Source organism: Diabrotica virgifera, chromosome 2 (assembly GCF_917563875.1).
Source record: "Diabrotica virgifera virgifera chromosome 2, PGI_DIABVI_V3a".
In the NCBI taxonomy this organism is placed as follows: domain Eukaryota; kingdom Metazoa; phylum Arthropoda; class Insecta; order Coleoptera; family Chrysomelidae; genus Diabrotica; species Diabrotica virgifera.
The window spans coordinates 69,815,407-69,829,146 of NC_065444.1; the positions used below are offsets into that span (position 1 = coordinate 69,815,407).

The 13,740-nt window shown below is 32.5% G+C and overlaps 2 protein-coding genes across 2 annotated transcripts in view; both read left to right on the top strand.

Moving 5' to 3' along the window:
- Window positions 1-13,740, top strand: part of LOC114340339 (telomere length regulation protein TEL2 homolog) — a 65,000-nt gene that overhangs the window by 20,757 nt on the left and 30,503 nt on the right. The gene's annotated exons all lie outside the window — the stretch shown is intronic.
- On the top strand, window positions 5,526-13,724 carry LOC114340340 (uncharacterized). The gene is made up of 2 exons (XM_028291081.2): window positions 5,526-9,292; window positions 9,352-13,724. The coding sequence occupies exons 1-2, from the start codon at window positions 9,040-9,042 to the stop codon at window positions 10,554-10,556; spliced, it is 1,458 nt and encodes a 485-aa protein (XP_028146882.2). The 5' UTR covers window positions 5,526-9,039; the 3' UTR covers window positions 10,557-13,724.

Genomic DNA, 13,740 nt, shown 5'->3' on the forward strand with positions numbered 1-13,740 from the left:
TTATTGCTCTATAACTCCGAAAATTTTAACTTTAAACCAAAACACTCACATAAAAATTGACAGTAATTTAATTCTGCACATTGATAATTTATTCCAATTTCCTTCGACGGAAATTTTCTTCGGAAAATTCGGCTTTTCCAAACAAAATCTTTAATTTTCAACTAAAATTTGAGGGAAGTAATTATTTATCAATAATTAAATAATTTGGTGACAGTGACATAAATCTTTTTTGTTATGAGTGTCTTGAAGATATGAAAATTTGTATGTACAAAGAGGACCGGAATTAAAAGGTATCTAATGGTTCAAAGATTAAAATCCTGTTGTTTATAACTCTGTCGCAAATGCCGGTCAAATTTGACCGGTTATACCTGGAATCACTCCTCGCAATTCAATTTGTTTTTCTTCGAAAAGGACACAGAAGCCGTGCTCTTTTCAACAGCGTTAACTTAATTTAATTTAATCTAATATTTTCTGAGGGGTTCTATTTGTTTATAAGCCAAAGAATTGTTTCTTTATAACATTCCTGAGACCGCTCAAATGGTCCAATTTCAATCCTGTAAGGTACGTTGAATAGGTATAGTGCTTTTTTATATGAAAATCATAGTTATTCTGGTGTATCATAATCTTTCTGGTTATTATTTCGACCGAAATTTTTTAATTAACATTTTAATTATTGCTAAACTATTGGTTAGATTGTCGTCGGTCTCCTGATATACAGAGAGGGGCTAAATTATGGAATAAATTCATTTTCTCTAAAATTGACGATTTTAGAGAAAAATCCCGAAACAGGTCGATTTTTATTTTTAAATTAAATTTCTTGGCATATATTTCAAACTAGTGACGTCATCCATCCGAGCGTGATGACGTAATTATTTTTTTAAATAGGAATATGGGTTCGTGTTGTAGCTCATTTACAAAGGCGTTCAATGCTCTATTCAGTATTATAAACATTAATATCATTATTTATACAGGGAGGCCAAAAAAAATTTTGAATTAAATTAATTGACGCAAGAAGAAGAATGCATGTAATTTATTTAACTCAAAATACATTCTATTGCTGTCAGAAAATAGAAAAAAATGTTTATTTTGCAAATAAACATTGCTTTTAGCTTAAATTAAAAGTTCAAACTGCCAATAGGTAGGAGGGAGGCTGTTTGTGATTTAATTTAAGCGAAAAGAAATGTTTATTTGTGAAATAAACCTTTTTTTCTATTTTCTGACAGCAGTACAATGTATTTTGAGTTAAATAAATTACATACATTCTTCTTTTTGCGCCAATTAATTTAATTCAAAATATTTTTGGCAACCCTGTATAAATACCTAATGATATTAATGTTTATATTACTGAATAGAGAATTAAACGCCCTTTCAAATGACCTACCACACGACCCCTATTCCCATTAACAAAATTATCGATTACGTCATCACGCTCAGATGGATGACGTCACTAGTATGAAATATATGCCAAAAAATTGTAATTTAAAAATAAAAATCGACCTCTTTCGGGATTTTGCTCCAAAATCGTCCGTTTTAAAGAAATGAATTTATTCCATAATTTAGCCCCTCTGTATAATCTACTATAATAAATCTTTCATGTCTTCAATTATTTAATTATTGATAAATAATTAGGTACTTCCCTAAAATTTTAATTGAAAATGGCAGATTTTTTGGGAAAACTCGGATTTTCTGAGTAAAATTTTTGTTGAAGGAAATCGGAAAAAAAATAACTTTGTGCAGAACTAAATTACGGTGAATTTTTATTTGAGTGTTTTTGGCTCAAAGGAAAAATTATAGGAGTTACAGACCACTAATTGAAAAAAAAAGAAGATTTAGGAGTGCTAATTTGTTTATAAATAAAATAACACACTTTCTGCGCACTTGTCATACCCCATATTACTAATATATGCAATCTTAAGATTCGATTTTAGCAATAAAATAGCTGGTAAATAATTTTTCCCAAAAATGGTATTTGTTCGATAATTTTCCCAGACTATCAACAAAATCCAAGAAACCGAAGCGCCAACCCAAATTCTGAGCAGTCTCAACATGATAAGGTTAATATCCCCAAGAATCGCCGGCTGTCATGGCGGTGTCGAAATGAAATTGCGACTGTCGAAATGAATTAGAATCAGGCCCCATATCGATACGGTCGAGAGGATCCAACATAAATTTTTACGTTACTGCGCATTCAAATCTTATCTAACTATAGTTAACCATGATTACTCAACTGTAGAGTCTCATCTCTCTCTATTTCCTCTCAGTTTACGTCGTGACATCTCTGGTGCGGTCTTTCTGCATAAGTTGATTAACGCACAAATTGATTGTCCAAGTCTCTTGCGCCAAATTGATTTTAATGTTTCCAATCGAGCCCTTTGCTATCATAAAACATTCAGTGTCTCTTACCACAGAACATCCTATGGTTTTCATAGCCCAGTCGATAGGTATATGGGATTATTGAATATTAGTAATGTCGATGTTTTCAATATTTCATTGGATCAACTGAAGAGATCTCTGGCTTTATGATGTTCATTGTTGCAAAAATGTCTGTTTCATTATTGTTAATACGTCTGTTAAATTTAGTGTTATATGTTAGGTATATTTGTTACATCTTATATTTTAGGTATATTGTGATTGTTTGTATTATTGCATTGTATCTTCTTATGTGTACTACTTTTTTGTGTTGATGCTAGTTATTATTATTATTTACTTTATAATTACACTTTTAATGGGGTTAAAATAAATAAATAAAATAAAGACAATTTTATACTGCATGAAAGGATACCACCCTCATTATCAGTGGTGCTACAGTCCTAGTTGAGCCTCGACCATCCCCATTCTATTTCACCAGTCATTTCTGTCCATCATCAACAATTTTTTGATAACACTCACCTAGATACTTCCTATATAAAATTCCTTCGCTATCTTCATTATTGGTACTATGAACTTAGTTGAATAAAAACCTCGTTAGCTTACTTCCAGAGACTCAAAAGGCCAGGGTTGCCAAATCTTGTTTGTCTGTTATATTTCATGGGTGCTATTTTATTTCCCACTTATCCGACCAGTTCCCCTGTCCCCTATCCATTACTTGGGGATGCATTTTATTGATTGCAGACAACTTTACAAGGGTGATGTTTTTTCATTTAATTTGATTTACCTAATTAAGAACAAACATTCTGAAAAGAATGGAGATAAACTTATACAGTACAGGAGATAATCTACATCTTGGGATAAATTTAATCAAACAGGCATACGCCAGCCTTTATCTTCAAGTAAATATTACAATATTGTATGTATTTTCTTTGTCAGCTTAATTATTTTTAATGCAATGTCAGGTCGTCATTAACTTCATTTGGGATGCTAATTAGGGGGTGATTTTTATGATATATTTTTACCAAAAAATAAAAGGGACCAATATTATTTTAAGCATAAACTCATCATCATCAATAGCTCGACAACCCTTTTTGGGTCCTGGTTTGTTCTAGGATTTTCCGCCATTCTGTTCTGTTCCTTGCTTTGTTCTTCCAGTGGGTAATCTCAAGTGTTTTCAGATCTTGTTCCACTTGTTCCATGTATCTAAGTTTGGGTCTTCCCTTTGACCTTCTCCCTACCGGTGTTTGCTTCATTATGTGTTTTGGTGTTTCGGTCTCCAACATTCGTTCAACATGGCCCATCCAGCGCAGACATCCGATCTTTATGGATGTTATGACGTCGGGTTCGTTGTATGCTGCGTATAGTTCAAAATTATATCTTCTGCGCCATACGTCATTTTCTTTCACCCCCTTATATATGTGTCTAAGGATTTTTCGTTTAAACGTACCTAATAAGTTCTCATCGCTTTTCGTCAGTGTCCATGTCTCTGATCCATATATAAGGACCGGTTTTATCAGGGTTTTGTATATTTTGCATTTGGTTTTTCTCGTTTAGAAAATGAAGAGATGATGTGTTTCTATATTAAATTCACTAGTCTTTTCCAAGATTTGTCTCAAAACGAAGATCTGATCTATTGTGGACTTCTGCCTGCAGAAACCACATTGATATTCCCCAACTATTTGTTCCGCATATGGTCTCAATCGCTCATACCCAATATTTGACAGTATTTTATATGCCACAGTCAGTAGCGTTATTGCCCGGTAGTTGTTACATTGAAGCTGATCTCCCTTTTTATGTAGTGGAATGATTACTCCGGTATTCCAGTCTTGTGGCAGTTGTTTATTATTCCATATGTTCACTATAAGTTCGTGTATCGCATTCAATAGGGAGTCTCCGCCTTCTTTTATTAATTCTGCGCCAATGTTGTCCAATCCAGGTGGCTTGTTGTTTTTCAGTCTGGTAACTGCTTCTTGTATTTCAGCTACTGAAGGGGGGGGGGGGGGGTTGTTTCTCTGGTATCCGTTTGATCCAGTATAATTCCATCGTATAGTGGATCTCCGTTTTGTCCAAACTTCTCTTTGAAGAATTCAGTCCATCTTTGCAGTATTTCACTCTGTTGAGTTACTATAATATCTCCTTCTTTGTCTCTGTACATCATTGTTCTTGGTTTAAATTCTTTTCTGCTTTTGTTAAGTTTTTGGTAGAATTTTCTGGTTTCTGTTGGTTTATTTAATTCTTCAATTTCTTGGAGTTCTTTTTCTATATGTTCTCTTTTCTTTCTGCCGTGTATTTTTTTCTCTTCCCTCCTTAGCATTCTATATTCCTCCTCTGTCTGTCTTGTTCTATGTCGTTGTTGTAGTCGTTGATATGCATTATTTTTCTCTCTGTTATGTTACGACACTCTTCATCAAACCACTTCCCTTCAGTTGGTTTGACCTTTTTTTGTAGACCCAAGGTCTCTTTGGCAGCGTCTTATATGATGTTTTTATATGCTTCCCATTCTCTGTTTATATCCTCGTGCTTTTGTCTGTTTTCTAGCCTTCCTTTTATATATTCTTTGTATTTGGCCCTTTTGCTGTTGTCTGCCAAGTTTTTTATTTCATATTTTTCAATTTTGGATCCCTTTTCTTTTTTAATGTTTGAGATTCTGGCTCTTATTCTACTTTCCACTAGGTAGTGATCTGAGTCTGCATTTGCCCCTCGTCTGCTGCATACGTTTATTACATCTGAGTGATGTCTAGAGTCAATAATAACATGATCGATCATGTTTATTGTAACCCCATCTGGAGATCTCCACGTTCCCTTATGAATATTTTTTCGCTGGAAGCATGTGCTGGCAATGCCCATGTTAAGGGAAGTTGCTAGATTTATTAGTCTGATGCCATTGTCATTGGATACTTCATGGAGGCTGTGCTTACCTATCGTTGGTAGGTATTGTGGCTCTTTTTCTATCTTTGCGTTGAGATCACCATAAATAATTTTGATGTCATTCTTTGGGCATGAATGGTATGCAGCTTCTAGGTCTTCATATAATTTTTCTTTAACATCGTCTTCTTACTTTTAAAATGTTAGAATCTTTTTTAAAACACAAAAATAAAGTTTTTTTAATACTTTAATAAAGTTGTGTAATTAGTTTTCCCTGAAAAGTGCTCCATTTTGTGGTTATTTCACGTTGCAATATTCAATTTGGAATTTGACGAATAAGAACCTACTTTTAATTGGCTACAACTCTGCTTGTACTAGGTCTACAGGCTTCATATATACACCGTTTTTTCACTTTTTTATAAGCCATATTATTTTTGGATAAAATACTTACCTTTTGAGTTATTTGTGAAAAACCGTCCACAAATGTGGTTTTTTGTTGAAAAATAAACATATTCACTCCACTCGCAAATAACTCGAGAAGTAATGACTTAGTGAAAAAACTCTATACAACAAAAGTTGCTTAGAATTCATCCCCAGGGCAAAAGCGCACATCGGCACAATATCACTTTTTTTCTTTGACGTGTTAGCTATGGGTATGCCAAACATCATTTCAATCCAAGTGGTTGTTTAAAATTTTGAGGTTTTGCAATATTTTACCGTGAGTGAATGGACTATAACAGAAGTTTTATTTCCCACAATCACTTCTTAAAGCGTCACTTTCATCAGTGGCGTCACAAAAAGAAATTCCTGGAATGAAGAAGAATATTTTCGGAAAACCATAAATCCCTTTTTTATGGCATAATTTTTTCCTGTGTGTTTTTCCCAAATATTGAGTATCAAAATGTGGTATAGGAAACATGCGTTCTAACTGTTTCTTTAAATTCGTAGAAATATTTATGATCATTAAACAATGTTTATACTAAATGCGGTTTACAACATAACATTTACAACATAAGGCGATAACAAAAGTAGTTTTGACTGCAATTATCGTTAAAGTTTACGATTTTACTTCTAAAACTAATTTTCTGATTAATCTTAATTTATTATATACGTTTGTTATCAGTTTTAAATTATAATGTCACGCCTATCCTGTTTTCTCGTAATAATAACATCATCTTCTTAGACATAGTTTCCTGTATTAATAAATAGAGATAAATAGTACAGCATACATCTTTTAGGAAATACAAAGTATTTGCGTCAACCCATAGTTAAATATACAGGATTTGTCAAGTTTGTTTATATTTTATATGGGAACTGTTTTTCTGTTTTTATGTATGGTCTGTTTTCTTTCAGTGTTGTCTCTTTTCTGTTGAGATATTACCATTTCATTTAGGGTACTATCTAGAAATAGATGAACACTCATCTATTTTCGTCATAAATAAATGCTTTTGTTCCGGTTGGTGATTTGTCCAGGGCTATTTTACCTAATCTGTTTTCTACCATTTTGTTAATGTCTCTATTTCAGTTTTTTTTCATCTTGCTTACAGCCTATATAGGTATACTCCATGGTGTTGTTCTGTTACTCATTGTTTTTCATTTTATTCTTAGGATTTTCTGCTTCCAGCTTATCTATTTTTCATAGCATCTATATTATTAGTTTCAGGTCTTGTTTTCGCGTTGTACAGACGTCGTGAAAGGCTGAATTATGAGTTTCTATATGTGTGTTTTTGTTTCTATTTTCAGGTGTTGGTTTTTATATTTTGTGTAGTTCAAGCATAGTACTCTCTTATTTCCGCACTGCTTCCTCATTATTGTTACCACTTCATAACTTAAATTCACGATATTTAAATTTCATTACCTGCTCCTCCATGTGGTTACATACTATCTCAAGTTGGCACCTTATTGGCTCTTCTAATACTAACATTTTTGTTGCGATATTTTCATATTTAATTCATCTAAATTCTCCGCTATTATAACTGCGTCGTCTGTATAACATTATATTTATTGTATTCCTTTGTTTTACGTTTATTATCTATGTTATGTTATCAATGGGTTCAGAGCCCAGAGCACGTAAAATAGAATTCTATTTTGTTGACGTCACAAAATAGAATTTCATAATGGGAGAATCGACGGTTGCAAGGCAACGTGACGTCACTAAAATAGAATTCTATTTTGCGTGCTCCCACCACTGTTGTTGCTGTGTGGACATTTATGAGAATCTTTTAAAGTAAACTTCAGAAATGTCAATGCCTCCTAGTATTTCAATTTTTTAAGACGTAATGATATCATGATGTCGAAAAAGTTTCGAAACCGGCAATAAAAATGAATATGTATTGTCGAAAACAGATTAATTTCTTTTTTTAACATTCAATAACACACAAGAATAAAGACAGAATCACAAATGATCAAATAAGAAAACAATCAGACCAAGAATCTATAATGAGTCAAATAACCAGAAAACAATTGGAATGGTTTAGATTAGACACATACAGAGGATGGGAGACAAAACATGGCAAAAAGGAATATTAGAAACTGAAAGAGTAAAGAAACGAAAGAAAAGACGGCCAAGAAAGAGTTGCACAAATGAAAATATAAAATTTTACCACTACACAACAAAAGATTTGACACCCTAGCAAGTAAAAGGAGTTTAGAAAAGAAGAAGAAACATTCTTTGTAATAAATCTTTTCCAATTTTTCCATTCCAAACGAGAGAACCAAAATATGTGTTAGATATGCAATTAATATCTGCTTAAGGCGTCGAGAGACTGAAATTGATCCGTCTTCAGCGAATAACTTTTCAGAATTCTCTGAATTTCTCTTACAAACTTGGTGGTCTATCTTTCAGAAAGCCTATGCGACTTTTGCCTTCTCTCTTTTTTGTTCTAGTTTGTCATTCTGTTGGATTTATTTACAATTCTAGTGGGTTGAGGTTTTGGTTTGTCTTCTTATCGGTTTAGACATGCTGTGAGTAAATCTTCCTTTTTACTGTCTCCTATTTTTTTTGTTTAGACAGGTTCTATCATCCTCCGCAACTCTTTTCGGTTGACTACTTCCGTGAAATTTGTCGTCTGTTCTACGTTGTTTATACAGGTCCTTCTCTGGTCTTTTGGTTCAATCGTCCCAGGTTCGTAGTTTCATGTTTCGGTAACAATCATCAGTTCTATGAAGTTTTTCATTACTTTCATAGGATCTTCTTGTGCTTTCTTTTCTCGTCAGTTTGCTATTTTTTAGTTATCTAAACCTAAACAACTCTCACATTTGGCCGGCTTTGTCTCGTTCCTGTAGTTGTTATAGACGGAGAGGCATCGCTGAAAAATCTCTTTGAATTTGCTAAAGCTAGATTTTTCACAGTTGATTACTGTGAGTGTGTAGAGAAACATACTGCGGTCGGTCAAGCGAAACGTAGAACACGGGTTACTGAGAGGGTATCAAAGTTGCTTTCCTACGAAGGTAATTAAATTCATTTACTAAGGCTGAAAATAAGTACACACATTCTAAATTAAATATAAATAAAAGTTATTATAGTCGGTCAGCTGTATGACGGGACAGAGCCGGTCGGTCGGCCCCAATAGTCGATTGAGGAAATGAAGCATTTTGGCTCACAATTTTTTCATAATGCTGAACATTTCAATCATAATGCTGGTGAGCACTACGTTGCACAGTAGGACCAATAGGCAAATCAAAATAAGCGGTACGCTACCTAGTGAGCATAGGAGTAACTAGAAATATTGACATTGTTAGTCCATTTTGCTTTGAGTTTGTGTATTTGTATACAAATATTTACGTATTAAAAGTATAAGAATTATGAGTCGTTCAAATCGGTATTGTTCCGTTCCTCAATGTTCCTCCTGGGAAAAGAAAAACACTGATGTTACTTTCCACGCTTTCCCCCAAACCGGGGACAAATATCCTGTGCGGATAGAAGGAAAATTGGGAAGTAAAGTGTTAATGAAGAGACAGGAAGCTTGGAAATTAAAGCTGAAAATTGGTAAACCCATAACAAAAAACATGAAAGTATGTTCACTGCATTTTACCGATGATGATTATTTTTATAGGGGTAAGTACGAATTACACATTTCATTTTAGGTTATGTTTATAGACATAAATCCTTTACAGATTCTAGTTCAAAACAAAGAAGATTTTTAAAAAAGACGGCCGTGCCATCCAAAAGGCTTCCTATTGGATCAACTGCAATAAAGGAAGAAGCTGAATGTTCTAGTAGCAGGACAGAACGATTAAACCAAAGAAATTCCAATAAAGAAAATCCTGGTGTAGAATGTGTTTGTGAAGAAATAAATCCTGCTGCAGAAACCTCTGAAAATGAAATTGAAGCAGCACATGGCCTATTACAGCTTCTTCAGAGTCAGCCCAATTATAAGGGACCCAAGTCATTTAAAGATTTTCAAGTCCAAGTGGATACACCTAAAGTGTCTACTGTCTGTGATCTAATAACAACAGATAGTGCTCTGAATAGTTTTACTGGCCTCAATAGTTTCAAATTATTAGATACAATAGTGGAAGCAGTATGTTCAGTTTACAGTGATCAGAGGTCACATCGTTTAAGTATTAAACAACGTATCTTTTTAGTTTTCACAAAATTGAAGTGTGATCTAACTTATGTAACAATATCGCTTTTATTTGGCATTTCACAAGAATTGTGTAACAAATACTTTAACGATATGTTACCCATTTTAAGTAAAGTCTTGAGTTCAGTAATAAGGTTTACAGATACTACTGAAATACAGAAAAACATGCCTGAATGTTTTGAAAGTTTTCAGAATGTTAGAGTGGTATTAGATTGTACAGAAATTTTCATACAAAAGCCAAAATGCCTTTGCTGTCGAATTAGATTCTATTCTCAGTATAAATCTAATAACACTGTTAAATTTATGACAGGTATTTCCCCAGGAGGTTTAATTACATATGTTAGTGAACCATATGGTGGAAGAGCCTCTGATAAAACTATTTTCGAACAAAGCAACATAATTTTAAAGTTGGATAGTTCAAAAGATGCTGTTATGGTCGATAAAGGCTTTTTAATAGATGATATTTGTAACCAATTCAAAATAGAATTAATCAGACCACCATTTTTAAAAAATAAAAAACAGTTTAGTACAGATGAGGCATTACTAAATGCTAAAATAGCAGCTGCTCGAGTACACATTGAACGTGTTAAACAACGTATTAAGATTTTTAAAATTTTAGGATGTAAGCTACAGTGGTCTCTAGTAAAAAACATTAAAGATATTTTTACAATTGCCTGTGCTATAACAAATTTGTCAAGTTCAATATTAGCAGACCGTAGATATTTAACGAATTAAGTTATGTTTTTTTTAGAATAGAATAGAATAATTTTTATTTGCATTAAATTTTTACATATTTGAGCAAATAACGTCAAGTTATTAGTATGTAGATATTAAATAACTATTATTATGTTTTTTGTTAAATATTTAAGTAGTTAGGTTAGGTATTTCAGTGTTTAGATCAAAAACTTAATTTTTGTTTAAATAAAAATAACTTCCTAAAGTTTTACTGTTGAACTAGAGTACTTTCAAGTTTTGTGATATTGGTAAAATCAAATGAAAATATTCTTTTGTGACATAATTTTTTTATAATCCATCACTGGACACTGTTCCTTTTAGGGCAAAACCAGACGGACCATGCTGCAGTGTTATGCTGTGGATCCACAAAAGTAGTTTCCGATGGTTTACTGTGGGTTCTTATATGTAGAGTGGATGTTACACCCCAGACGAGCGACTGTAGCTGGCCACAGTCGCTCGTCTGGGGTGTACTCTCCAATATACCTAAGAACCCACGGTAAATCATCGGAAACTACTTTTGTGGATCCACAGCGTAGCACTGCAGCGTGGTTTTTCTGGTTTTGCCCTTATTTTCAACTTAATGTGTAGTTCTTTACTGTTAGCTTAGTACATTAATCAAAAATAAATTAAAAATCTTTTTTAATGTACTAACAATTTAGTGAGAAATTGTATTTAGTAAATATAACATTTGTAATTAATAGTAATGAAAAAAATCAGCATACACTCCGTACAATATACTGTTCACTTCCTCCATGTCATAGCATGTGACGTCACATAAGACCAACACGAAATGTTTAAATAATAGGTCTGTTTCTATTTAGAATTGTTTAGCCGAGTACACTGGAATTAAAGCCACTAGACATATTTTATTATATATGTGTAGAAATAATATTGGAAGATTTCTTTTAATGTAAATTTAAAGAAACATACCCTAACTTGTTTCATTTAATTTGTATAAGTGGAATATAAAGTGTTTTTATAAAGCATACTTGTTAGGAGTATACTCTAACTGCAATCGAACAAAGGTAACATTTTGGCATAAATTTTTTTTATTTAATTTCAAATTTACAATCTGCTCCACACTAACATTGTAACATTTAGAGTAATAAGTAAATATAGTTTGTAGTATGTATGTACCTGGTACCATTTAGCAATTGCTCTCCATACAGTTACTCAAGTAAGTTTCTTATGAACAAATTGTCATGATCTGATGTTTGTTCTTTATATTTATTCAGTCTAGATGATATTTCATCGGCTTACTGCCAAAACCAACCAACTCCATTTTTAAAAGTTTTGAGAAACCTACCTTTAAACTTTAATTTGAAATGAAAAATCATCTGAATTTAAATAATGATTTAATAATTGAAAGGTACGACAAAAATATTTTTCAGTTATTAAATAATTTTTTTAAATTCAGTCGATTTTCAATTTCAAATTAAAGTTTAAAAGGTAGATTTCCCAAAACTTTTAAAATGGAGTTGGTTGGTTTTGGCAGTAAGCCGACGATTTCATCTTTTATTAATGGGGTTTTTAGATCGCTATGTATGATTAGAATTGTTACATACTAAGGTGCTCCAGATATCATACGAAGTGTCTTTTACTGAAATGACTAATATTTTGATATTTGATGGCTTTGTACATCCCCAGAGCTCAATCCCATATGTCCAAATTGGCTTTTGTATATATTTGTAGATGGTCAGTTTGTTTTCAAGTGATAGTTTGGACTTTCTATTGAGTATCCAGTATATATTTTTACTTTTCAGATTAAGTTGGCTTCTTTTTGCTTTTTTGTGTCTTACATGTCAGTTTCTCATCCAAATCTAGAAAGGATATCCAGGTGATATTGCAGCTTCTCAGATGTTCTCAGCGGGTCCATGTCCGAGGTTATTATTGCTGTATCATCTGCAAATGTAGCTGTTGCAATATTGTCGGTTTGTGGGAGGTCTGCAGTAAAAATTAGATAGTGATTTTTTAATCCGTTGGCATTCCATACAGCAATTCTTAATGAGGATGCCATTATTTAGCCAACTTATTTATTACTGTTGTAAGCATGGTTAGAATCATGATATTCTGATTTAGTTCTTAAATTCAGAAATCTTTGGAAAAATTTAGTTCTTAAATCCTAGAAAAATTGTTGCTTCTCTGAAAGTTACTCAATACCATTTGTCTTTCGTCTGGTTGTTTAGGGCTTACGCCTAAGAAAAAGGATTATGTTGTAAATTTTATTGTTGGTCTGGAACCTAGACTTGCTAGGTGTTGATTAGCTATTCAGGAGCAGCTGGATTTTGATTAGCTATTTAATTTCCATTATTTTTGCATTTTATTTTAATTAAATCACCATAGACAGTACTTCCTTTATAATTTACCAGGTGTTCACCATTGCATAATGCGCATCTTGCAGGAGTGTTTTTGGTGTAAGGCTATAGGTCAATGAAGTTTTATGAAACTGGTTCCTTACTATGTGATGTGCATAGTATTTGTAACATTTTTTATTTTATGGTCTTGTTTTTCAAGTTCAGCTTTTATTTCAGATGTAGGTATTGAATGGTGTAAACCTCTTATAACCACCTAGTACGTTCTTTCTCCCTTCAACTGGTATGTGTGGTGGATTTGGCATAAATTGGTAACATTCTTTATTAGACAGTTGCGGTATTGACACTTCAGATTTGTTTTTATTCTTTTAAGTATTTGTTTTATTACATTTATTATAAATTATGTGATATATTTGATTTTAAATGAATTCAAGAATTTTTTGTAATTGGGCAACAATGTCAACTTAGATCTCTGACGTAGATAATAACACATAACGATATCAATATTGTACGAACTGTATATTAGTATCAGTATTATTTTAAGTCATTCTTCATTTTATTTTCTTGTTTCTCCTTGATGTTATACTGATGAAAGCAAATGAAGTACATCCTGATAAATGAGTTTCATTGCCTTTCATTATTTATTTGTCAAGTTGTAAATAAATGGGATAAGTAGGTAGCGTTTTAGTTTTAAGTAGGGAATGATGGTAAACATTTGCCTTTGAATATTATCATTTTTATACAAATATATTTGAATTATTCAATAAGAGCTTGTATAAATCCAGTTTGATTATTAATTAACAAACAATTGTGGATATGTGACTTTATTGTTTTCCTAAAAATAAAATATTTGATATCCTTTGTTGCAACTG